The sequence below is a fragment of the Polyodon spathula genome, chromosome 12, assembly GCF_017654505.1.
Source record: "Polyodon spathula isolate WHYD16114869_AA chromosome 12, ASM1765450v1, whole genome shotgun sequence".
Classification (NCBI taxonomy): Eukaryota; Metazoa; Chordata; class Actinopteri; order Acipenseriformes; family Polyodontidae; genus Polyodon; species Polyodon spathula.
The window spans coordinates 44,903,847-44,931,096 of record NC_054545.1 but is presented as its reverse complement, the minus strand read 5'-3'; the positions used below and the strand labels follow the sequence as shown (position 1 = coordinate 44,931,096).

Genomic DNA, 27,250 nt, shown 5'->3' with positions numbered 1-27,250 from the left:
TGCTGGATTCATCTATGCAGCGCTCCCTTGAGTAACTCATTTGGTTGATTCACTGTAAGGTCATGTTGACAGTGTAAGGGCCCTTCACTAATTCAGGAACGGAAACACAGTAATACTGCCGTTGCAGAGCAGTGTGATCCATTCCTGATTTTACTGTGACTTTAATAAGACACACCGGAGCTTGTTACCGAGACACTGGGGCAAATCAAGCTGGTAATTTGTGGCTTCTGATAGTTTCCTGTTTTTGTGATGTGATCGCTTAAAGGATACATAACGACCTTTTTATTTTATAGTGTTACATGTTCCCATGTATGGACGGTGTGTGTGTGTGTATTGTTTTAATTTAAATTTTTTTTTTTTTTTTTACAATTTGACCACTTTTTTAAACTTTTAAATTGCATTTCCTGCCTCAAGAAGGCTTCCCGTGTACCTGCATGGAGCTCTCAGAAACTACATTTCCCATCATCCTCCTGCTCACTGGTAAATCCATCTCAAGTTACATATGTGAGCAGGAGGATGATGGGAAATGTAGTTTCTGAGAGCTCCATGCAGGTACACGGGAAGCCTTCTTGAGGCAGGGAATGCAATTTAAAAGTTTAAAAAAGGGGTGAAAATATAAAAAATAAATAAAAAAAAGAATGAAAACAAAACAAATACACCTTACGTAAACAGTTGTATCAACACATGGGAACATGCAACAAAACAAAATAAAAAGGTCCTCATGTGGTCTTTAAGGAGATGCAGTAGGGCTGTATTCAGAGACCCCTTATTACATTGTGATGAACCGTGGACATTTGCAAGAAGCTATTCCTGATCGTTGACCTACTTTCACACTGCATGATTTCATGCCCATATTAATCTAGCAGTGATAATATACATGTGTTTGTCCATTACCTTGATCTACAGGTATTTTACTAGCTTAATTACCTGTGTCCTATCTCAGTGTTGGGCTGCATACAGTCGCACAGGCACGTATGCCCTCCTCAAATACTTTAGTACTTTCTACTGTTTGTATTTTATCATTTTTTTTGGTGGAAATTTTTCCGTTTATTTAGTTGAGAGTGCACAAGGAATTTGACGCAGGGAAGTTATAACACATGCAGCAGTTGAAATAGTTATATTGGGATATACAGGACAGCCTGAACAGACATACGAAAGCCAGATTTTAGCAGGTGTTAACTCTAATCGAGTATGAATACTGTGCGTGAAAATCAATGTAAACCCTGAAATACATTTAGAAATATAAAGTTGACCCTAATGCTAAATCATAATGACTCTCCTCCTTGCGGCTGATGTGACTAACACTGACATCAGCATAAGACTCGTACTGGCCTCTCGGCCACAGAGCTTGCTCTTTGCTTGAACTGTAAGTAATTCGTCTTTCGTCCAGCCCTTGTCTTTCCATTCAACTGGGCAGAGAAGCCAGTTCATTACAAGGGCTACACTGTTGTATGGAAATGTGTGTATTGCTAGTTTTAAAGGTTGAATATACTAAACACAGATTTACAGGCTGAGAGCAAATCTTAGTAAAAACCCCTATGAATCATTAATTCAACATTTATTACAAAATTATTACATCGTTTATTACAAGATTATCACAACGTTTATTACAAAGAAGCAGTGACAGCCATGTGTTCAGTAAAATAAAAACAAAACGCATTGTTAAAGAAAGCCAAGATGTTTTCCATTGTAACCTAGAGCCCTCCCTCAGCCGTAGGTCCAGGCAACTGGGATGCAACAGAAAAGAAACTGCCCTGCCTGCTCTCTTGAGATATGCCTGTCTGTGTTGCACCACCTTCTATTGATCTGTGCTGCAGTGCACAGGAAGCATTGACAGTTACAGCTCTGTCAAGGGATCTCTTTTGTCCTCTTAAGGCTATCATATTATATCAGCCTGCTGTTGGCTGCTGTTCTTTTCAGTTCTGTCTTCTCTTGGTACAGGAGATTGGACACTGCTCTCGAAGAGAAGTGCTGTGCACCTGGCCTCCTAACGCATTCCCTATGGGTTTAGACGTGCATGAATGTTAAAGTTATAGATTTGAGTTTATGTTATAAGATTGCATGCGTATTAAAACAATAAAGGGAGCATTAATGCTGCTGCTCTTCTTCGGAGACTGTGAATAGGCACAGTTTTGCGTTACAGTACAGCGAGCCACACAGCCCCCTTGCAGAGGAATTAAAGCTCCTCATGTACGATACAGTTTCCAGTTGATCAGACTCACCCGCGGTGATCATCAGCTAGCCCACAGCTGGCCCGTGGTGTCAATTATAGCTCCACCCAGCTGAGGCAGCAATGCGGAGAGACATTAATAGCACTCAGAGGCTACCCACCAGTCTAGCGCATGGAGCACAGCTGCGCATGCTGCACTGTGGAACTTGGGTCCTGCCTGCCCGATCATGCAAGCAAATTCTCCGTCAACAGCAGCCCTGCTCTAGAGAGCCTCTTGTGCCAGCTGGACCCCCTTCCAGCTATTTCACATAAAGGCATCTTTAAATCAGCTGTCATATGAGACAAATGCAATGGCAAGTACTGGCAAATTATCCCATTGAAAAATCCCATGCAGTAAAATACAATTCATGGCATTGATTGATGCTCCCTTCTCTTATTCTTCCAAGTTTTCCCTTCTGTAGTTTTCATGAGCGCACATCAACAGCACCGCCAATGCACTTTGCAGCTTTACAGGCATGCGGGACCAGAGTTGTCAGAGTCGAGGGCTACAGCTGCAGGGCACACGTGCAGAATTGCAATAGACAGTGAATTCAATAAGTGAATGCACTTGTATGGGGGGGTCGTGGATAAAAACATGAAGTGAAGAATATCATATTTTTTAACTTAAAAAAAAGTTTTATTATTGTTAAATGTTATATTGCTGTTCTATATATATCATTTGCATTTTGTCTTTAGTGTTAAAGTACGGATGAGACACAATACAGGCGTAATGCCTTTGCATTACGTTTAATGGCTTCTGAATAACAGAAGGGTGAAAGGACACTGTACACGGCAAACAAACTGCCTGCGACACACCTTTTCTATGGAATACAATTTGAATCCCTTTGATCAAGGATTTTGCTGCATGCATTAACAAATGACAGGGAAAGCAACGCCATGTCTAAGGATAACCGTTGCACCCCAAGGTTGCACTACAGCCCACTGCGGCAAATTCATTTCAGCTCATTTGCAAGTTGTTATGCTGATTTGACCTCGCTCGCTCCAATGCAAAGTGCGGATTCAAATTGAAAGGATGTGGTTTTGGGTTCAGAGAAGGTGCAGCAGTGGGTAGGACTGGGAGGGAATTGAAAGTCCCAGTGTGCTGCAGGGTTAGGCTCTGCTGGAAGAAAACCCCGACCAAAGTTCTCCAGTCGCCATGGAAACTGAGAACAGAGGACACCCAGGTGCAGTTTGAGCCATTCAGAGCGCAGGTACAGGAGTACTGGGAGGAGGCCAAGTACTGGGTGTGTCCTTACACGTATGCACAACGGCCGCTCGTAAAAGGAACATCTCTTAAAGGGAACGTCGGAGGTTTCTCTCATTTATTTCTTCTTCAGGGCCGTGTTCTAATTCTGAGTTAGTTTGTTGTTTAAGGTCAGCGAGGTGGAAAGCTGAAGGCTGGACCCTGGCTCAGTCAGTTTCACCTGCTAGTTTTCTTCTAGTCTCGCATCATTACCCTCTTCAGTGCTTTAGGGACTGCTCAGCTGTTGTGCCAGGCGACTATATTGGATCCCAGGCACAGTTCTCAGCAGAAGCTGGAATAAACCAGTTTAGCAATTATAAATCACATACAAGAAACCCATCACAGTGCAGTATTTGGCAAAATTCCAGTACCTGATATCCTGTGTGCTGAACACCAGGACAGCACGCATAATTCCAACATTCAAAAATCGAAATGAAAAAAACAAACAAAGGAAAAACCCCACACATATCTGGTAGCTTTGGTAAAATGGAGCCTGCTATTAACTTTCATTCTCTTAACATTTTGATGAACTTGTACCAGCTTCTCTGAAGAAAATATTACTGAAATAGAAAAGTATAAAAGCATGTTAATATAGTATTTATTAAAACATTTAGACACTCGGTTCAAGGGAAAGTAAAATCTGGAGCCAAGGATGGTAGTTTAAGATTAGATCATTTTTACCTCTTAAAATGCAAAACTGATTTATTTTATACTCATTCAAGTGGGCCAAATCAGGGTTTTATTTCAGTCACAATGCCAGACCAGGGCAGAACAACATTTCAATTTCTTTCTTGGTGCTAGGGCGACCTTCTAGTACGGAACAGCAGTACGAACACCGGCGTTTGATTTGCCACCGCCATGGTAACTGAAACAAAATGGGACATGGGCAAGCTGGCGGCCCCACCCCCTCTGGTCATGTGACCGCAGGGTACACAGTCTCTAATCCGGGCAGGTGACAGGAATACTAATGTGTTGCTTGTTGGCACACAGCTTGCAAATGACAGTGGCTTGGGAACCTATAGCAGTAAAGGATATCTAAGGACAAACCAGAAGAAGGGAGCACAGGATTCTTACATGCACATCTTGCGTTATATGCTTCCACGGTCAGTCTCACTGAAGCTTTGCTGCTTTCTCTCTCTCTGTGTTTCAGATTCACATTGTCAGCTGTATTAATTTTATTATTGTTGGGTTAGGCTTAAGAGAAAATTACATCTTCATAAACAGTTTTTAACCAAACTTTAAATACCCAGTAATAAATGTAGACCTGGATCTATCTATCTATCTATCTATCTATCTATCTATCTATCTATCTATCTATCTATCTCTCTGTCTTTCTATCTGTCTGTCTGTCTGTCTATCTGTCTGTCTGTCTGTCTGTCTGTCTGTCTGTATATATATATATATATATATATATATATATATATATATATATATATATATATAATTAGACAGCATTTTGAAAAGTCATATTCAATACTTTTAAAAATTAAGTATCATTATAACACAAAAGACTTTGCCAACAGAAACTTGCGTTTGAAACATTTTATTCAACTGTAGAACGAAGTTTCTTTTTAGTATTGACGACTGCATCATGATTGATTGCTTGTGATATATTGATTAGCTCATATGTCAGTATTGTTGACAGCATTGTTTTGTTGAGTGGTTTAAGTTGAGTGCAAATAATATAACTGTTAGATGTGAATGTATGACTATTGGATTTTTTAACATAGCAGTTTGTTGTTTGCCACTGAGTGGAGTACAGCTTCAGAAGAGATTCAGGTTGCTAGTATTCCTAATTCAGGTGGATGGAAACTTGGATGACAGTTTGCAATGCCGTTATTGCTTCAAAAGGGTTTAGTTTAGTTAAGAGTCAGCTTTTTTTATATAATACAGCAGCTTGTCTTGTGTAACTGCCTATAATCTTTTAAAAGGTCCATACAGGTTATTAACTACGACACATAAAGTGTTTAAATACATACAAGATCCCTGTTGTCATTTTGTGTTTCTGTTCTCAGATGGTCTTTGATACAGGTTGAGGAATGAAAATAAGACTCCCATTTCAGAGTGTTTTGATCCATTCCTGTTTTTACTATGACACACCTGAGCTTGTTACCTAGACGCACTGTGGCTCATCAAGCTGGTAGTAAAACCTGGAATGGATGATGCTGCTATGCAGTAGGGATCGTATTACCATCCCTGAGGTTTGTCCTGGATCTGTATCAGATCTTTTGATGAAAGGGTAAACTCGCAAGAGGTTAAACATTAACTCCCTAGAAGTGGGAACCTGCTTTTATTTAGTTCCAGCATTCAGTCACAAGATGTGTGCAGTATGTGTCTACGTGCTGCCAGCCTGGTGCTGGTGGAAAATGACAGAGAGGGCACGGGTAATAAAAGTGCAATAAAATTTGCCTCGCTGTCTATGGAAGCAGCTGTTTAAACTAATAATTTATTTTCCTAATATACAAAGAAAAAGGAGAAACACACACACAAGCACATGTACACACACACACACAGAACAGTGTCTTTGAACCGTTGTTTATGGCAAACAGGTTATCTAGAGAGACGATAGCATGCCGGACCTGAGCGGTCAGAGAATCGGTGTTTGTTTTGCTGCAGTATTGACATTTACACCAGTGTTTTCTGGCTTTGCTTTTAATTCTATTTTGTTGCCAAGGCACAGTAACCCAGCATCTCCAGTTAATCATATTAACAATGCCTGTGTGCTTGTCAGAATAACCCTCTCAGCCTTGGCCTCGAAAAAGAGTAGGCTAAAATCTCACACAAAGTGTTTAGAATTTGCTGTATTTATTTTTGAGCTGCTGGATGTATTTGTATTCTGACTGTTTTTAAGAAGTGCTCATACTTAAAATTCCTGTTTGAGGTACAGCACTGTAGAGCGGCCCTTCTCTCCTTGTTGGTCCGCAGTTATTACGGTCCCCAAGAGAACATTAGCTGCAACTAATATGTTTCCTACCCGCACGTGAAATATGTAATCTTTCAACGAAGATTAAAAAAAAAAAAAAAAAAAAAAATAGCAGTTTAAGGTGTTATTGCTTACCTTTGAATAATATTTACTACTTAACATTCAGGGCCAATAAAGAGAGTGTTTGATACTATGAGAAGAAGACAAATGTTTCAACAAGACGTTTTTTGTTTTTATTGCAAGCCCTGCATTTTGTGGATGCTTGCTAGACCTATATATATATATATAATGTATTTACGAATTAGCGTTTGAAGTTGCAGAGCAATGTCTTTAAAGAAGGCTCTCAGTCCATTGCACTTCAGTTATTATTGAGCTAATATTTGGACCACTTCCCATTTTTAAAATGAGAGTATGTGTTTCCTGGGAGATGCCAAGTCATCTTGTAATTGAAAATGTTCTCGAGTGATCTCCCGGTTTGCCTGGCTGTTGGCAGAGACATCGCAGACTTGGAGGTGAATGCAGTGCCGGCTCTGCAGAGTCGAACTTAAGCCAGACTGCTGGAAGTGGCTCCCCCTGCTGGAAAAAAACACAATCCTGCTGCTGCCGATATACCCCTGAGCCCTCCGGGATATCTGGTGCAAAGGGGAAAAAATTAGGAGTTTCACTGCACTTTTCATTAGGCAGGCCTCGTTGGCAGTCTAGTTTGTCTATAATTGCCTAGCCCCTTCGCTTTGGAAGTCGCTGCTAAATTTTATCTGGAACGCTGAGTCTGTCAGTATTTTTAAATCTAACCTCAAAACACAGATCTCTTTGGTTTGGACTTTTGCTAGCGAGCAGTTTGGAGGTCTGTAGGGTTGCTGTTTATTTTTTTTGGAATGCTTGCACATAAAGGACACTATAAAAATGTCGTGGCATGAGTATGGTAAAAGACAAAATGCTGAAAATGTAGCCAGTTGTCTTTTGCACTGTGGATCACTACAGCAACAGGGCCCTCTAGTGGAGAATCCCATTCCCCAGTTCAGACTGGGTGTCTATCACCAGGCCTCTATGTGTACAGTAATGATATATCCCTCTCTTTACTCATACCAGCTGGAGCCAGTGGACCAGAAGACCACTTATCCTGATGAAAGGATAAATGGGGCACTGTGCTGGCTGGCTACACCTGTATCGCAGAGTAACACAATCTACTGGGTGGGCAGGAGCCAGCCGCATCACTTAAGCCTGCCAGTCTCTGCATCATATTCTGGGGAGCGCTCTAATTGTTTTTTTGCTCTGTGATTGTTGTCGGGCCTCTGAGTTAATTAATCAGGACGAGGGAGGCCCAAACAGATCGGTTGCATATCTTGCTGTTTTAATTTTGCATTGCTTTCCAGTGTGCTTCAGAAAGACATCTTAAATTGTAGTATTGCTATAATAAAACAGTTTGCTGTCAACTCTCCCAGTTAATGACTATGTATACTGCCAATTACACAAGCAAATTCTTACTGTTGTGTTAACTTTGTTAAATAAACATCCTGCCTAATCACACTGCTTTATCAGGTTTCAGATTTCCTGTTTTAAAGGGTGGTGTTAAAAACCTACTCTAAATCCCTTAACCTAAGCTGGGAGGAGTGGATTAAGGGATCTGAGTGCTGAGGTGGGTGTTAGAGTCAAAATTGGCGCTGGTAAAGGATAGTGGAAGAGTTTGTTGGTTGGCAGTGACCTGTGGTGGACACAATTGGAATTACAGATCATAAATCCTATTCTCACTTTACAGGACACTGGGACAAATTTCTCACCCTTTTAGTTAGAGCGCTTTCTGTAATTTTGTTGGCTTTTTTCCAACTTAATTAAGGGGAGTGGAAAAACACAGTTTCACTGCTACAAAAATCAGGCTGTGTCACACATGTACTGATGTGGATTATTTCCTCAGCAGAAATACTGAAGAAGCCGACTGCTGCCCTGGTCTCCTTTATTGTCTCCCTGATCGGGTGGTAGGACACAGCCCTGTGCATGGACCCCTACACTTCCCAGTAATCTCTGTCAAACTGGCCTCCCCCGGGCTGCCGCACAGCCAGCTCCCACTGCCCACTCCCCCCAGCCCAGGCCGGGACCCCCCTCAGCACTTGGACCCCCAAGAGCTCTCCTCGAGCATTGCCAGCCAGTTCGAGGAGGATGAGGGACCCCTGTTCTTCACTGTATCCAGCAACAAGGAAGGCAGGGCCTTCCGCGATGTCTCCACCCTGACAGGTGAGGGAAACAAAGTACTGCAAAGTGCAAAAGAGGGCTTGCTCACTGCCGTTCTGTATTTTGAGAAAATATAATACCGTCCACTAGATGTCAGTATTGGCTTTTTTTCATTGCATTGACACAGTCATGCTAGATATTTTGCAGTCCGTTGTGTGGAAAGCTTTTTTGTTCGTTTTTGTTTCTTCTAATTCTCTCTCTCTTAGTTCAATAACTATAGCATCATACTTCATTGCAAGAAGGAGCAGTTAAGTTCTCCCAGTTTTTTGCAAGGTTTTTTTTTTTTACATTTAAAATAACTAGTCGATGTACATGACTTTAACAAGACACACCTGAGCGTGTTATTACCTATACACACTGTGGCTAATCAAGCTCGTATTAAAACCTTGAATGGGTGCGACTGCTATGCAACAGGAGTCTTATTTCCATCCCTGTAGATATATGTATAAACGATTCTAACAGCAGCTCCTTATCTCTCCCTGCTTCTCCTCAGACGTGTGTAACAGTGAGAATGTCCCGGAGGTGGAGATTATCAGCTTGCTGGAGGAGAGGCTCCCGAGCTACACTCTGCGGGCAGACTGCCTGTTCGGTTACGACCACGATGACTGGCTGCACACCCCCCTGCTGCCCCCCGAGGCCGGACTGCAGCTCACCGCAGAGCAGATCGAGGAGACTCTCAAATACTTCCGTGAGTGCAGGACCCCTGACCGTACCATACCATACCATAGCATAGCTTACCATATCAATCTGTACTGTACTATACCATAGCATAGCTTACCATATCAATCTATACTGTACTGAACCATAGCATAGCTTACCATATCAATCTATACTGTACTGAACCATAGCATAGCTTACCATATCAATCTATACTGTACTGAACCATAGCATAGCATACCATATCAATCTATACTGTACTGAACCATAGCATAGCTTACCATATCAATCTATACTGTACTGAACCATAGCATAGCTTACCATATCAATCTATACTGTACTGAACCATAGCATAGCATACCATATCAATCTATACTGTACTGAACCATAGCATAGCATACCATATCAATCTATACTGTACTGAACCATAGCATAGCATACCATATCAATCTATACTGTACTGAACCATAGCATAGCATACCATATCAATCTATACTGTACTGAACCATAGCATAGCATACCATATCAATCTATACTGTACTGAACCATAGCATAGCATACCATATCAATCTATACTGTACTGAACCATAGCATAGCATACCATATCAATCTATACTGTACTGAACCATAGCATAGCTTACCATATCAATCTATACTGTACTATACCATAGCATAGCTTACCATATCAATCTATACTGTACCATACCATAGCATAGCTTGGAATTGGAACTGGAACTGGAACTGGAATTGGAATTGGAATTGGAATTGATTTTTAAAATTGGAATTTAAAAACTTGAATGGGCCCCAACTCTGTCTGCAACACTGTTTTTCGTAATGAAACTTAGATCTTGAACTATGTTACTGGTTGGTTGGTTCTACTTTTATTAAAAATGAACTGCTGTTTCAAAACTTGCAAATGTCACGCACAGAAGCTTATAAAGAGTTTACCTAGGTGCAAGTCGAATGGTTCCACAGCAAATGCCCTAGGTCTGTCTTGCTGTAAACTCCATCTGTGAGCGTGTGTCTGTCTGTGTGTGCGTGTGTGTGACCCAGTGATTTCTTCCTTCTGTGTGGCCATGTTGCCTATCCTAACCTATGTGCCCAGCTAGACTCCAAACAGGATGTTACCAAGACTAGTCTCTCCCTTCCACAATGTTCTTGAGGGTACCATCAACTACATATTAAATTACAGGATAAACATGTACACAGATGCCACATTTCTGTCGCGGGAAGATTTTTAAGTTCAGATGGAAACTTAGTCTCTACTTAGTGTTTGTAGCTTTAATTCCATTAAGTGCAGAAGACATCCTCTCTGCGTCACCAAAACTCCTTAGACAATCTCATCGTAAGAAACTGCATCTATTTTTAAAAGTTTCCGACGCCCTGCAAGCGCGTTCACAATGCCGGCACTGAAGCCAGTTCAAGAGCATCATGAACTGGACGACACCATGTGACTGGCTGGAAAACAGGGACGTACCCTGGGAACCTTATTGCCCTGTCGGTCCTGTCAGTGATCGAAGCTGCTGTTCAGGTCTCTATCTGAAACTTTTCTAACTAGTTGAGAGTGGTCACTTAAATTAAACTACATTGTGGTCTCTAGATTATCATTGAAATGCACCAGCGAAGAAACAGGCAGTGTCACTCAAACACTGCATGTATAACGGATTCCTGTTGATTTTATTCAAGTTAAGTGAAATTTGCAAGCACCTCAAGCAAATCTGTGCGCCTTTTAAAAAGGTGTACAATACTTCACTATTTCACTGCCCTTAGTATATTTTTGTAGAATAACAAGGCTTTGAAATGCACTGAACTGTGCCGTACCATTCTGTGTACGACTTGGCAGACTACAGGGCCTGTAGAACTGTGCCGTGCCATTCTGTGTATGACTTGGCAGACTACAGGGCCTGTAGAACTGTGCCGTGCCATTCTGTGTATGACTTGGCAGACTACAGGGCCTGTAGAAACTTTATTTAGAGCAGATTGGTTAACAGTGAATGCACATCTTATACAAGACATGGCATGACCCTGTTTATACATTTCTCCCGTTCTGATGTCTGTCACAAGGAAGTCTAGGAAGGCTTTATGCTAGGTTTGTGAAAAAGAACCAATTCAAAGAGCAAGGATTCAAAGAGCAAGGATTTGAAATTATGTATTCAGTCTGTGTGTGTGTGTGTGTGTGTGTGTGTGTGTGTATATATATATATATTTTGTAAGCAGTGTTTCTAAGAAGTGCCCATGAGTTTCTGTCAGCGTCTGGTTTGTTCTCTGTTTACGGGACCACTGGCCAGTGCTCTCTGATAGCAGTTTAACGGTCTGTAAGTTGAGGCATGCGGCTGTACCTGAGCCACCTCCCACTTGTCTGTCGCTAACGCTATGGAACTCCTTAGGACTGTACCATTCTGCTCTAAACCAAGGGGGTGTTTATCAGCTCAGACAACACACTTCTTGAGTGTAAATAATAACCGAACGGACTTAAAATGCTTCTGTGCTTCATATTTGTAAAGCACAAGCAGCCGTGGAAAGAATATTTGCTCATTTTAAAATATTTAAAAGTCCCTTTGGTTTAACAGTTCCCCCTCCCCATCATATGAGTATTGAGAAGTCCCTCCCCAGCCAGGTGAACACAAACAGGAGTGACAGTATAAATAGAGGCAGTCCTCCTTCAGTTCCTTCACGAGCTGTGATTAACTAAAGATTACCTTTGTATGTTTTCTCGCATGCCTTTTTTTTAAACCTTGTTTTGTAAAATGGACTTGCAAACAGGTTATGCATTTTGCAGAAGAATATTTAAGTATCCCAAGGCTTGGAGCGTTTAGTTTTGAGGGGCATTGCATTGCTGTCAGTGATGGACAAGAGACATCTGTCTGTAAGCGTGGAGGTGTGGAGTAGCTCTGTCTCCATTGATAACGAGTGCAACGAGAACATTGTCGTTTTCAAGAACAACTCTGAAATACTGTTCAAGGACTTGGGGGAAGGTAACAGCAGCATTTGTCATCTAGAGCTATGGTGATAGATATTAGAGTTAATTTAGTTATAATATGAATATGCATAATAATAGTAGCAATATAAATAATCATTCTCCCTTGTTAAGTGATCAAAATATCAAGTGCAAAAAAAAAAAAAATCAATTTAAAATAAAAAGTAATTCACCTTTTTGTACCAATATCTTAGTTAACCATTGAACCACATAAAAGATGTCCAGCGTAAACAACATTTATCAATGCAAATCAGAGCCTAGATCTTCTTCACAAATCACCAGAATGTATACTTTACGGTGGTAATTCGTTCTATAGTTTTTATTTTTTTTTTAGTCAGATCAAGCCCATCGGTTAAGAGGCAGAGTACATGTACAGAACAGAAGGTGGTGATTTTGGATTAGAAGTGGAAGGATCATCTTTGAAGCAATGCCCGGCTGGCTGATCTTGCAGTTCAGACTGAAGTTATTACTCTATGAGTGGGGTGGTCAGTCAGACCCCAGTCTACATTATTCATAGCAGTGAGACATTGGGATTCATTTGGGAAGCTGAATCAGCGCTACAGAGGGTAGGGGTGTGTTTCAATGCCCAGTGTGTTGGATGCAATAGCAGTGCTAAATCCCTTTGAGACCTTACTAGGACAGGGCTCCTGAGCACTTTGCACTGCCAAGCTTGACAGCAGAGGTTGACACAAGCTCCTCAATGTCATCCCTGAGCTCTGCCCACACAAAGCAGTTTGACCAAATTCCTCCCCACGTTATCCTGAAGAAATCCCGGCAGAGCCGGACATGGCAACGAACTTGGGAGTATTGCACAGGACTGTGTGGGCACACTAATATTGCAGAGCCGTGGCGCTGCAGTGGATTGCATTGGTTCATACTCTTTGGTACCATTCTGCCAATGGCAGACTCATCCTACTGTAGCTGTGTTACCATTGCCCGGTAGTACAGAACCGTTGCATTGCCATTGTTGTGCCTTTTCTGCATTGCGAGTGAAGAACATTTACTAATGGATCAATGAGAAACGAGTCACAAAAAAGCCAAAAACAGCATGTGGTGTCATTTGGTCTTTCTCTTTGATGGAAAATCAGTGTGTGTCGTGTCACCGTTATACTGGGTTTATTTCCAGCTTGGCAACGGTGGCTTTGTCCCTCCTCCATGTGCACTTGTATCATGTGCTGTCCATTCTGAATTTCATTTACTTTTCAGCAGCTGGTTTATTGCCCAACTCTACTCAGGGCAGGTCAGTGATGAATTGCGGTGGGAAATCTGAAATTTTAATTAGCACAGATGGACAGAAATAGAATTTGAGTGTAAAATCATCAGTTGAAGAAAGCTTGTTGTGGCCTCAAATTCCAAACGAATTCCGTCTGAATCTCTCAGGAATAACACCGGAATATCTTCTGCACTTCCTGCTCGGATTTCCGAAACAATCCCTTTTGCATTCAGCCCCTGTTAATTCACGTGGATGTAATCAAATGGCATGTAACTGATGTCTTGCCTGCTTTTACAGTGATCAGATTTGTATTGGGATTTTTTAATTGGAATTGGAAATTGGAAATTGATTTTATAAAGGGATTGGAATTGAAAAACAAAAATTCACCCCCAACCCTGACTGCAATGTCCACATTTTTTAATTACTTGTCCCCATATAGGGATTTGTAATCAAATAAATAAATTAATTAATTAATTAATTAATGACATCTGATGGTAAATGTTTTTAAAAAGTGATTGGCTTACAATGTTGTTTATTGGGCTAGTGATTATTGTGTGTGTGTTTGGCACATGTTTGTTGGCCTGTACTGCACCATCGTTCTTGTTGGTTATACACCAGGCGACATGACTTAGCGAGACACTTTGTTTAGTTATAAACAGGAACTCACGCCTGGCTGCCAAGTAGAATACTTGATCTGGATGGAAGCAGTGGCAGGGCAGTTTACGAGCTGGGACAAGTATTTGAAAACGTGGACATTACAGTCAGGATTGGGGTCCGATTTCCTGTTTTTCAATTCCAATCCCCAGTTCTTAACAAGTAAACAGCCATGTCTGTATGGTATATCGTGGATTATTACTATAACAGATCTTGACATGAAAAACAAAGCATTTGGAAAATGAGTTAAGAATTAATAGGTATGGCTGTTCTATAACAGAAGTTTAGACCTGGAGTAACCAGCTGCATATTTCCTTCTCCTAGTCGCTGCCCTTTTGAAACAGGCCATCTGTTCTAAATCCCTTCAGATATGCATGGTCTAGCATACAGTCCTGTGAGAGAACAATCTTCAGTTGGGATTATCAAGGCAATGAGGTTAAGCTGTTAGCAGTGGCATCCTGAGATCTGTGTTGAATAGTTGGCCAGTGTTGCGTTTGTGTTTTTAATTTAAAATCTGTTCCATCCTTGTTTCAGCTTCAGCTGAGTTGATTAAAACATCGTAGTGCATTAACTGCCTCGTCTCCGTGGGTTACAGTATACTGTCTGACACTGCCCAATGAAAATTCTCCCATTTGCTATGGTAGACTAAGCATTTACTTCTGTGCAACTAACATAAAGCATATACAAGCTTTGCATAAGCATAGCAAACCAGTGGGTAAGCTTGATATAGCATGTGGATGAGAACTAGAAGCAGGGGAATTTTTAGCTTTATGCATGCATAACTTTTTCATAGACCTTGTAGTGCATTGGTTAAACATTTTAGAACCAAAGTATTTACCCGATACAAGACTTGAAGGTGTGGGGGCAGTGGGAGTATGCGGTCCACACAGAGAGGGTGAACAGTTGGAACAATGTAAGGTTGATGTATTCCTTCAGTGCCAAATAAAAGGCAGTGCGGCTTTAGCCAGAATTCAGATCCAAACTTGTTTTAACGGCTTCCTTGATTGCGAATCTGTCACTGATTTTATTAAATTTTTTTCCCTTTCGTTTTCAGTTTTGTGTTCCGAGAGGGTTGGCCAAGTGACGAAAACATACCATGACATTGACGCAGTGACACATCTGTTGGATGAGGTATGGTTATTGCGCGGTATTATTGAGTGGCCATTTAGCAGATGCTTTTGTCCAGAGCAACTTACAGTGACCAGTGGGTGAACTGTGCATCAACAACTGCTGCTGCAGTTTCTCGGTTTCACGTCTCATCCGAAGGACGGAGCACAAGGAGGTTCAGTGACTTGCTCAGGATCACACACAGTGAGTCAGTGGCTTAGCTGGGATTGAAATAAGAACTGACTGCTCATTTTCTCTCCCCCCCTCACCACCTCCAGAAAGAGCGTGATCTGGAATTGGTGGCCCATATCGGTCAGTCTCTCCTCAAACAGAACCGCTCTCTGTCTGAGAGGAACGAGTGTCTGGAGGAACAGCTTGACATGACCAAAGAGGAGGTAAGCCTCAGAATTTTAAAGTGTATATAAAAATTCTAAACGCTATTCGTTAACAACTGGAAATGCCTAGTTTTGTGAAGATTTTGCATTGATCATATATTATTTTCTTCAGGTAAGTATTATCATGTTATAGCATCTGGATATAATGCTACTGTATTTTAATTTCGTACATCTAAATGAATGTAAAATTGGAAATGCTGAGAAGTACTATTTCTGTATAGTATCTAATTAAATGTCGACACTAATGGTTTTAAAACGCTTACTGTAAGTGTTGATTGCTGTATTTCAGAGGTGTGTTGGCTTCATTTACATCATTTACATCTGGGTTGGCTGACCTCTTCTAAAGTTGAATGAGTGTTGGGTCGGCAGTGAACGAATGCATTGGAATGCTTGATTTCGGATTCGAGGCTCATGATGACACTTCCCTCCTCCAGATTTCTCAGTTGCAACATGAAGTCCAGGTGAGAGAGGACCTCCTGCAGCTGTACACCAGCAGTGCGGAGGACAGTGAGGCCTGCTCTGTGACGTCCACACTGTGAGTGTCCATCTCTCTTCCAGGGACCCTCATTAAAGATGTTTAGCTCCGTATTTCGATCTCAGTAACAGAGCTGGGGGGTCAGTTCCTTTTTAAAATTGACTCCCCATTACAATTCCTTTGAAGGATATTTTTGAGATACAGTAACTGCTTTCGTTTGACTAGCCGATTTAATTGACAGTCATTTTGTTGCCACTGCGAGGAGCTGGTTCTAACAGAACACTGCTAATGGCAATTTTCATCAGTGATGTGTTGGAATTGATTAGGGAATGTGCAGGGGAATTGGGAATTAATAAAGCGAGACCCCCAACCCTGTTCAATAAACAGAATTCAGGGTAGTGAATCTTCCACATGGGGTTAGCACAGTGGTTGGACAGTACAGTGTACCCTGAACTGCTCCATGCTAAAGGTTCCAATGGGGACATCACTAATATTGATTAGATCATTTCTGTATTTCAGTTCTAGTTAGTTGACCTCCTTTAATCCTTTCAGTTCTCAATCATTTTTATTGAGCTGAAGAATTAACTCCTTTATTGAGTATACAGGAGAGCAGGACAAAACATTTTACATATATCTATACACAAAATCAGACCCGGAGAATATGTTAACATATGGTGCTAAGACAGGGTTAAAGCTGAGCAGTATGCTTACAGGTGTGTGTCTGTTTGTTTGTGTGTGTGTGTCTGTGTGTGTGTGTGCCTGTTTGTTTGTGTGTGTGTCTGTTTGTCTCTGGGTGCAGACTGATACACAACGAATCGACCACCTCACTCCAAAACTACTTCCACTTCGACATCCTGCAGCAGAAACTCAGCGGGCTGGAGGAAGAGAACGTGAAACTACGTACAGAGGTAACTAACTGGATCTAACATCTATAGAACCCTGAGACCTGTACAGCACAGTATACCACCTTTACAAACCCTTCATGAGTGATGGAATTCTCTTCTTTATTTTTCCTTTTTTCCCCTTTGTCCAGGCTACGGACTTGGAAGCTGAAATGACAAACTACGAAGAGCAGGAGCAGCAGTTAGTGATCGACTGCGTTCAGGAACTGAGTATATGTTTGCTTTTCTTTTCAATATATATATATATATTTGTGGTGGGCAATGATATGGACATTTCATATCAATATCATGGATGTATTTCGATATCAATATTGATATCGATAATATCGAAGTCTTCCAAAACAAAGAAAAAAGTACTCACACAATTGCAATTTGCAATTGCAATATATATATTAACATAACAGACGTTAACAGATACATATGAAAAGCAATAACTTACAATAACTTCATGGTGCTTTGCTTCATAAATATCCATTGAGAAAAACAAGATCTTGTTCTGTTTTTACAATTCCATCATTATCCACCTCAAAACCAATATATTTCTTCACTTGAGGTTGTTCATTTTTTAGCCATTCTGGAAGCAGTTCAATCTTAAGCTGCTCTGCGTGTGAATGCAGACTCACGACACCTCTAAAAGTATTATGTATGGTGTCATGATGAATTTTGCATTATTTTGAGGTATGTTTTGATGTTTTTATACTGTTTTGATGTCTAAAAAGTACATCCCCTTCACATTTACAAGTTTACATTTAAACCATGGTGATATATCTATACACAGAGTGATTAGAGAGTAAGTTTACCACATCAACACATCATATCTCATGTGGTAAACTTACTTTCTAATCACCCTGTATAATGCATAAGGATTCAAAATCAAACCTTTATGCAATATATCGTATCACAATCTTGTGCCTGCTTCATAGTTTGCTACCTCTGTGTATTAATCTTAAGCCATATGTTTGAAAGCCCTGATCTGTTTAAAAACTGGGGAGGAGTGGGGGTGGGGGGTGTAGATGCAGCAGGCTCAACATTGATTGCTGTACAGTTGTAGTAGCTGGCCTTGTGTGCAAGTGGTCTTGCATTTACTATGGGGTGGTGCAGATTGCTTGCTATTTGCCTACAGTGGAATCCAGGTCTCTAGAAGGGCATGTTGTGTGAAAGGTTCTGACGGTTCTCACCCCTTGGGTCCCCAGCGTCGACCAGCAAGCAGATGGCAGTGCTGTCGGAGGAGCTGTCCTGCAAGGTGGAGGACACAGTGAGGCAGCAGGAGGAGATCAGTCAGCTACTGGCCCAGATTGTGGACCTCCAGCATAGGGTCAAGACGGTGAGTGCCATTCAACACACAGACACACACACACTACGGGGCATTGCAATGGTCATTGTTCACCTATTAATTAGGTCATTCAAGCCTTTAGATAGAGTCTGATGTTCTTGGCCATTTGCTAGCTAAATCATTTAGCTTTGGCTGTTTCATTTAATTCCAGTTTACAGACTTGTACACTTCTTTTATTGTACGTGCTGTTCATACTTTGGTACTTTAGCTAATACGTTAGCTAATACATTGTAATCAATGCTCACACCTGAAACCAGTCTTAGAGAAAGTATTTGACTGTAACAGATATTTAACATTGTGTTACTCAGCTTCTCTCCACGTGGACAGTTAAGTACCTGATTAATAAGGACTCAGCTCAAAACCTGGTCTCCTGGTAATCGACGCCCATTAAAGTAATCTTCTTAAGTGGTAGGGGCTGTCATTAGCAGGATTACAGCACACATGTAAAGACAGGGTTTGGATTAGGCAGAGGTTCTAAACATTCCACCTTAAGTAAGGCTTCCAAGGCAGGGCTCATGGTCCGCCTGAAGTCTATGTCCTCCTGCCTCATCTCCTCAGGGCCTTTTCAGTCTCACCTGTTTAGGGAGTCAGGTGTTTCAGGGTAAATGGTCAAATGAAATCTCTTTCGGTTTTGCAGCTGTCGACAGAAAACGAAGAGCTGAACCAGCATTTGCGCGCCACGAAAGAAGTCCAAGGACAACTGAAATCTGAGGTATTTATTAACAGGACCCGTTTCAGACAGTATTGGTTTATCTAATAGACTACTAGTAGCAGTTAGCAGTGTTAGTGTCAGCGGCCTCACTGTGGGAATCTGTGTCATTGAAGTGCTGTAAATGTATTACCTTAAGTGGATCAGCCTACTATAATTCCCTATCCAATGGGGCAATTCAAGACGTAAAAGGTGTCCCAAACACACTCCTGCTATAAAAAAAATCTAGTGTTTAATGATCTCTTAATTTTAGACGCATTTTGGAAATGCTGCCACAACGCTGTGCTTTAAGGAGGCTTGGTGGTCCAGCAGTTAGGGAAAGGGGTTTGTTACCAGGTTCCCGGGTTCAATCCCAGATCAGACACTGATTTGTTGTGTGGGTGTGACCCTGAGCAAGTCACTTAACCTCCTTGAGCTCCATCCTTCAGATGAGATGTAAAACCGAGGTCCTATTGTAAGTCCTCTAGTCTCTGTCAGTCGCTTTGGATAAAAGCATCTGCGAAATGACTAATTAATAATAAGATTGAATTGGATTCCCTGCCTGTATGCTGCATCTAAATGGATGTCCCGTTTGCCTCCCCCCCAGCTTAGCGATCTCCAGGAGAAGTATTCAGAGTGCGAGAGCATGCTCCATGAAGCACGGGAGGATAATAAGAACCTGCGGAACAAAAGCCTGCCCAACAGCACCATCAACCAGTACAGCGCCCTCAACATCTTCCCCATGGACTCCCTGGCCGCGGAGATTGAGGACACCATGCGCAAGGGGCTGGACAGCCCTGTGCCCGCCGAGTTCAAGTAAGAACCCGTGTGGGACCCGCACCACCATGCCTGGGTTTGGAGCACCACACCCACTAACTTTATACCAAGCTTGTTCGGTTCTTCAGGGATGAAAATAAGACTCCTACTGCATAGCAGTCTCTCCCGTTCCAGGTTTGCTATATATGCTTTTACAACAGTATGCATTGCGCAGATGACAATTTGGAGTAAATAGCTTTGAGAATCTAGTCTAATGTCTTTCTTTTGAAGTGTTTGACCCCACTTTTTTAACAGTCTGGATAATGAGCTAACCCGTGGCCTTCAGTGGATTTCTTCAGCCACGCTAGATACTGAGCTGTTAGAGAACAGCAAGTGGAGGAGCATTCAGCTTACCTGACATTCTAAACTGAATGGAATCTCTCTCTCCTGCCTTCTCTGCAGGAATCACCACAAGCGCGTGTTTGAGACGGTCAAGGCTGTGAACCAGATGGCCAGGCTGCGCTCCCAGTGTCACTCCCCTCAGATCTCTTCTTCCAATCAGTCCTCTGCTGCCCCCTCCACCCTGTCCAGCCGGGTCAGCACACCTCGGACCAGCTGCTATGGCTCGGACAATGCCAGCTTGATCCTGGATGACAAGCCACCGAGCAGCCAGCCAGTGCCCAACGCCACACAGTGAGTACCCCTGTTAATAAATACACAACAGCCACACATGTTAACAAAGGGTACCGCTTAGGTAGGGGGTGTGCATGTTAACGTGGGCACTGGGGGCCTGTTCAATTAATGTAAACGGTAGCGGAATTAAGCAACGATGTGTTCCAGATTGTCAAAAGTAGGGTCGACGGTGGTGGCTAGTGTTCCCTGTCCCATGCTTATTTTCAGTTCCTGTGTTTTTCCCTGCTAACTTCAGCAAGAAAGTATTCCGCACTAACCCCAATTGTAGACCTTTTAGATTGGGGACACCTCAATTAAATGAAGAATCGTCTAAAAATATTGTAGCTGTAAAATATTGCTTGAAAGTAGTTCCTTCCTAATATGCCTTTAAAATGGCCCTGGCAATGACAACTGGCAATGACAACTGGCCAGATGATTGATTGTTTTTTGTTTTTTGTTGTTTGTTCTCCAGCTCCGAGGGGCAGGATAAGAGGCTGGGGCAGCCCGGCACTCCGGGGGGTCACGACCTGGAAATGGCCCTGCGTCGGCTGTCTGTTCTGCAGGAGAGTCACACCTCAGAGCACTCTTTCTTCGACGTGGAGCGCGAGCGCAAGCTGAGGGCCCTGGTAGCCAACACGGACCCCTCCAGCGGATTCCTCACCCCCAACGAGAGCGTCCTCTCCACCGGCACCAACTACTCGGGCAGCTCCGGCCACACCGCAGGCTCTGGCTTCTCCACTGGCTCCCAATCCTACCTGCCAGACCGGCTGCAGATCATAAAGCCACTGGAAGGTACGCTGCAGGGCTCCATCTGTCTGTCTGTCCTTTATGGAGGTGTTGACTATCTCTTGTTTTGACTTCTTCTCCCCTCCCTTGTCTTCATACAGTACAATACAATTGTGTTTTATATAGCGCCTTTCATAGCAGACTTATCACAAAGCGCTGAACATGTAAGAATAAGCCAGATCATAAAGGTACATTTCAATTAAGATCTGTGAACCCATCAGTACAGTTATGTTCTCTTGTAAGTGGATTAAATAGTAGTTAGCTTGTCAGACCTGATTGCCCAGAACCTTCGATTTTAAAAAATCCCTAAGATGAATGAGCAGAATTGAATTACCACCTTTTCTCTATATAAAACAAACAAACAAACAAACAAACAAACAAACAGGGTGCATCGGTTCCCCCACTGCACGGATGATCTAAATTCTCCTAGATGACTTGATTGCCCCCTCGCAGGTTCGATGACCCTACTTCACTGGCAGCAGCTGGCCCAGCCCAACCTGGGCGGCATCCTGGACCCTCGGCCCGGAGTGCTGACTAAGGACTTCCGTCAGCTGGACGTCGACCTACAGGAGGTGTACAGCCTCAATGACCTGGAAGAGGACGAGGTGGACCTGGGTTCGTTCAGGACACTGGCCAGCTCCTCCCCACTGCCTGGCCGCCAATGCAGCACGGGTAAGCCACTCTCACATTCCCAGTACTTCAGTACAGCATTTCGTTGTTGGAAGTAAATTTTGGAAGAACTACAGGTACAAGCCAAGACTTTTGCATCACCCTATAGAATTAGCAAATTTTGCTTCAGTAAAGTCTAATGAAACCTGCTGAATAATGTTACGTTAACCTATTGAATTGCATACCGCTTTGTTGTTTATCCTGTGTACTTAACGAAAAACTGACAAAATTGAAAAATGGTGACAATTTGACATCTAACATGAAATACTACTGTACTACTATTATGGATTCTGGTAGACTTTTAGTGATATCATTTTTTATTTTCTTTAACAACATAAGGTTAAATAAAAAATCTAAATTGTGATCATATGTGTTCTCGATCCTAAATTTCTAGGTGATGCAAAACTTTTGGCCAAAGCTGTACTGTATTCATAAGCTTTTAAACCAAACAGTCTTACTGGGAACTAACCTAGAATTAACCCATGGTCTTCAATTGCCTTCATACCCATTCATAACTTTATTTCTACTGATCGTCCAATCAACTTCTGTACTCACTCCTCTCCCCTCCCACTGATGTTTGTTTCCACAGTGACCATTGTGTGTTAACCCTGCCTTCTCCCCCCTCTCCTCCATTCCAGTGTCTCAGTCCAGTAACAACCTGCCCCAGACCCCGCCCACCAACACCATCACCACCTGTCGGATCATGCATCCCTCAGTGGAGCACACTTCTGTCACACAGAGGTAAGCAAGACAGGTAGCAGGGCTGGCTTCTAACTCCACTCTAGCGTGGCACTGCCTTCTCTCTATCACGGGCACCAAGTACCAAGCATTCTCTGTGGATAATGCTTTTGCTATCTAATGTTTTGGCCATCCGTATAGACATTTGCAACTAGGAAAATGTGCCCATTATTGCAGAAATTAATGATCATGAAAGGTATATCATTTCAATGTGAATTGATCCTGAGCATTAATTGCGAAATTAATTAAGAGTTCACCAATAACTTAACAAACCAAACGACCGCTTATGCATTTAAACCAATTGAAGTTGTATTCGAAGCCCTCGTACTTTCCTGTACGCATTCCCTATATCCCTAAACTGTGCTCTTCAAGTTTGAACTTGCTGACCATTCTCTTATTTAGCTGTGTCACTCTGGGAGGTCTGAGTTTTGGAGCTCCCTCCCTCTGGAATTCCCTGCTTGCAGCTGTCAGAGACTCAGACACTGGAGGGATTTAAGTCTCTATTAAAGAAGTACTGGTTTTTCCAAGCTTATGGAAAAATAGACATTTTATGTTTTAATTGATGGTATTTTTAATTGTTGTAATGTCTGGTAGCGTAGTTTGAATTTTCTCTTGTTTTGTGCTTTGGGATGGTTTGGATAGAGCAATCACCTCTGGCTTTGTGGCTATGTTTAAATATTTTAATTTTTAATAAGCAATGGTCAAAAAAACACTGAACCCACAGTTCTGGTCAAGTCAAGCTAGCTTTCAAGTGTGGGGAAAACAGAATGTGTCAAAATAAGGACAGTTACTGCAGGCATTTTGAAGTGATATTAAGTGGGGTGGAAATCTATTGTGTGACTCTTACATTTCCTTGATAATAAGCAGAGTGTGATATTAACCAAAGCGATGTTATCAGGAGCTTGTCTCCATCGACTCCCATTATATTGTGGTCGGGACATCGGGACATTTCAATGCAATGTTAATAAGCGGAGTGTGATATATAACGGGGGGCTAAGCGGGTATTATAATATTATAGAAAACGCTTCCAACTTGCTAGTTCTTTAAGGTTGCAACTTTTCTTCCTTCAAGCAGACAAAGTCCTGGTACAGACTCCAATTTTAAAGGTTTATTTGGTGCCAAAGTAAGAATTCCACTGTTTCACTGCAAGAGTAGAGTGCCAGCACACATTTACACTCACCCATACAAGCAGATAAGCTGTAGAAAATTGACCCAGAGGTGCTGTTGCGTTCTTCGGACTGCAGCTGGTGCTATCGTAATGCAAAATTGAAGACAAACACGTACAGCCTCCTATGTGATGGCAAATTCGTTTGTAAGTGTGCAGAAAATATCTGCTCGTGTAAATGGGTGTTGGTGATAAATGGGGGCTTTCTTTTTTTTTTTTTTTTTTTGTACAACACTAACATGGCCACAACAGCAATGACAACTGGGTGTTTAAAAAGTAGAAAATAAAGAATAACTGATTTAATTGCTAGAGCAATCTTGAGACATTTTAAGTGGTTGTTTTGTAAAGCGTATTTCGATACAGTATTAGGTGGTTCTAGTGTCCTTGGTCGGTTCCAGTAGGCTTGTTTTTGACTTGCCTGGGTCCTTGCTGTGCATGTAATATACTCTGTGTGTGTTGCAGACCGGGAGTCAATTATAATTCCAATTCCAATTACAGCAGCAGTGTTTGCTGAGCTTGGAATTACAATTGCAATCATGTTGTGTGTGATTACAGTTACAATCATCATAATGCTTACTTATTTTTTATGTATTTAATTATGTATTCTAAATAACCAAGCAAATAATCACAGGTACAAGTAAACATCAGGTCTGGTATGTTGTACAGTGTCACAGTCCTGCAGCTCAAGGTTTCCCGAGCCTGCTGTGTCTTCTGGTTTTTATTCCAACTGAGTTATCAATTACTTCATTTAGCCCTTAGCTTAATTAGACCTTTTTAATTGTTTTCAGCTTTTAAACAGTTGGAGATTTCAAGTCAGCTGAACAATTTTATAAGTAACTTGAAGTCAGCAACTTTTTAGGAGCTGAGTACAATTAAACATGTCAAATTAAGCACATTATTAGTTCAGTTAAGTAATTGAGAACTTGGTTGGAATGAAAACCAGGAGACACACTGGGTCCCCAGGACCAGGGCTGGGAAACCCTGCTGTAGTTAGTGCTCACTTCTCACACCCAGTGATCTTCACTGCTCTAGACTACTGTTTTTCCTTCTAGTGCTGAAATTCAGCACATGAACACCTCTTGCTAATCTTAACCTCTAACAGGCAACCAGACTTACTGTTAATGGGGCATTGACTTTAATACAGTGAATTAAACAACAATAATGCTGGACATTTATAATCCTTGAACTGGAAATTCTAGCTTTTCAAAATAAATAATAATTTTAAAATAACACTGCAAGGATTTTAATAGATTTGTAATCTCTCAAAGTGTTTGCATGCAGCTCTGAAGATTTAACAAACACATTGTAGTCAGCGTTTGGTAGTGAGATCGGTCTAACCTGAGCGCTTCTTTTTCTCCTCTAGCTTTCTTAATAGAGGTCTGCCCTCTTGTGGCAGCTTTGGGAAGCTAAACGCTGCCCAGGCCGGCTCCAATCCCAGGATTTTCCGCTCTGAGTCCTCCACTAACCTGCGGGAGCACACCAAGACACTCAGCACTTCCCTGGGGCTTGTTCGGCTGTTGCAGGACTGCGGGATTTCAGCCGCCATCTACACTCCAGCAGCCGGGGAAGAGCTAAGGGACGCCCACTTTGGAGGAATCTGTCCTGGCGAGAGACAATCGAATGAGACACTGAGACAAGCTACCTCCCCCATCATGTTGAAGTGTAACAGTCCGCTCGTTAAGATTTTCCCAGGCTCACGGCTGGCTAGGTCTGTTCTAGAGTCCGTGCACGGGGGGGAATACTTGGGAAGTAAAGACAATATTTTCAGTTTAAACTTAGTGGAGAAGTTGCAGGGCCTGGGTTTGGACAAGGTGGTGGCGAGAGGAGTGATTTCATCCAAGCCGCTGAACGCAGGGTATCAAACCCAGGCAACAGGCTGAAGATTGCTGTAGATATTTTGTCCTCCAGGGGATGATGTTATAATAAGTGCACGGACTGAGCAATATTTAAAGGGGCACTTTTAAAATACTGTCATGTGTGTTAGTCTTCACCAATGAACTTTATTTTTAATAATAAAATTAAATTGTACATATGAATCTTTTACATGTTACTATATATTATTGTATTATTAAATAGAAAATACACAGACGTTTCAGAGACAGTAAATTAATTGCAAGCCACACATTTCAGTCCTCAAATGTCATTTGAATGCATGTGTTATGTAATATTATAAATGCTAGATTGAGGCATCACAGTGGTACTAGACTGAATCAGAAAGTATCCGAATGGGGAACTGCAGTGTATTGTGAGAATAATCACTCAATTGTATATTACCGCTGGGGTGCAGCTCATTTCAAGATCTGTTTCTAAAGGTATTATCAGAGGTCATGGAAAAGTAAGCATGGGAAGTTTTTAAAGAATGTAATTTTAATATTGTAAAAACCACACAACAACAATGCCTCTGCAGCAGCCCTCAAATCCTAAAACTGTTCTTTTGTTTGTGCCTTATTGTGTTGATCAGTCTATCAAGGATAAGCAGGGGACAGGGTGGTGGTATGGGAACGTACATAAAAAAAAACTTCTTTGTTGATTTGCAGCTTGCGGATTGTACCAGACTGCTAGTGCACCCTTTAAATGTTGCTCTTGAATTTTTTTCCCCACCAAAAGAAAAGAAAAGAGACATTTCTCTAAGCAGACCCTTCAAGAGGATCGGATCGGAATTAACCTTGCGAAAGCCGAACTCTTCCTATGCTTTAAAAAATAAAAAAACAGCAATACCTGTTTTCTTTCAAGTCTGCAGATCAGCATTTAGTGTGTAGCGTGTTTGGTGTACCAGTGCTGTGTACTGTTTTTTTTTTTTGTACCCAGTTGTCAGGAAAGACGCACGTCATTTTCGAACTGACTTATCTGTTCACCTAGAGATATCATCTCACCTAAGTCGAGATGGACGAATGCACTGCAATCCTCTCATTTGACTCAGGCGGCTACAGGTTTGTTAGCCAGTGGAGAAGCAACTCGATGATCAGGGAGAGCGTGGAAGAAGCACTTAGGCTGCATTACTTTTTGGTTCCAGTAGGATGCTAATTGCAAAGCAGTTAACCTGTGTCAAAACAGGAACACGAAAGCATGCATTGTTTTATATTAAAACATATGAGAGGTGTGGGAGGATTAAACTAGGAAGATTATCTTTTTTTATATAAAGAGGAGCTCTTTGACACACTGGGTCCTGCTGTGTTTCACTACTTAACTGACAATTGCCCATTTCAGTTTAAAATTATTAAATCATTAAATCAGAGGCTGTTTTATGAAATATGTATCTTTCCCAAGTTTTTGTGCTATTTTAATAATGTGTATATCATACAGTATAAAGTGTGCAAAGGGGTGGGTATATATATATATATATATATATATATATATATATATAAATTAATTCTGTCTGAATAACACTGGAATATATTCTGCACTTCCTCCTCGGAGTTCTGAAGTCATTCATTTTGCACTCAGCCTCCTGTTTGTTTGTAT

At 41.7% G+C, this 27,250-nt stretch overlaps 1 protein-coding gene across 3 annotated transcripts; it reads left to right on the top strand.

Moving 5' to 3' along the window:
- On the top strand, window positions 1–26,521 carry LOC121324383 (trafficking kinesin-binding protein 1-like). Of its 3 annotated transcripts, none has more exons than XM_041266151.1 (16): window positions 1–73; window positions 8,291–8,604; window positions 9,095–9,289; window positions 15,157–15,233; window positions 15,488–15,604; window positions 16,039–16,139; window positions 16,879–16,987; window positions 17,113–17,191; window positions 18,175–18,305; window positions 18,952–19,026; window positions 19,610–19,818; window positions 20,221–20,451; window positions 20,903–21,222; window positions 21,670–21,888; window positions 22,524–22,626; window positions 25,152–26,521. In XM_041266151.1, the coding sequence occupies exons 1-16, from the start codon at window positions 63–65 to the stop codon at window positions 25,666–25,668; spliced, it is 2,808 nt and encodes a 935-aa protein (XP_041122085.1). In that variant the 5' UTR covers window positions 1–62; the 3' UTR covers window positions 25,669–26,521. The 3 variants fall into 3 exon arrangements, with proteins under 3 accessions (XP_041122085.1, XP_041122084.1, XP_041122083.1); XM_041266150.1 differs by lacking the exon at window positions 1–73 and adding an exon at window positions 4,070–4,555; XM_041266149.1 differs by lacking the exon at window positions 1–73 and adding an exon at window positions 4,070–4,555 and having other exon boundaries at window positions 8,288–8,604.
- Window positions 26,522–27,250: the final 729 nt, after the last annotated feature.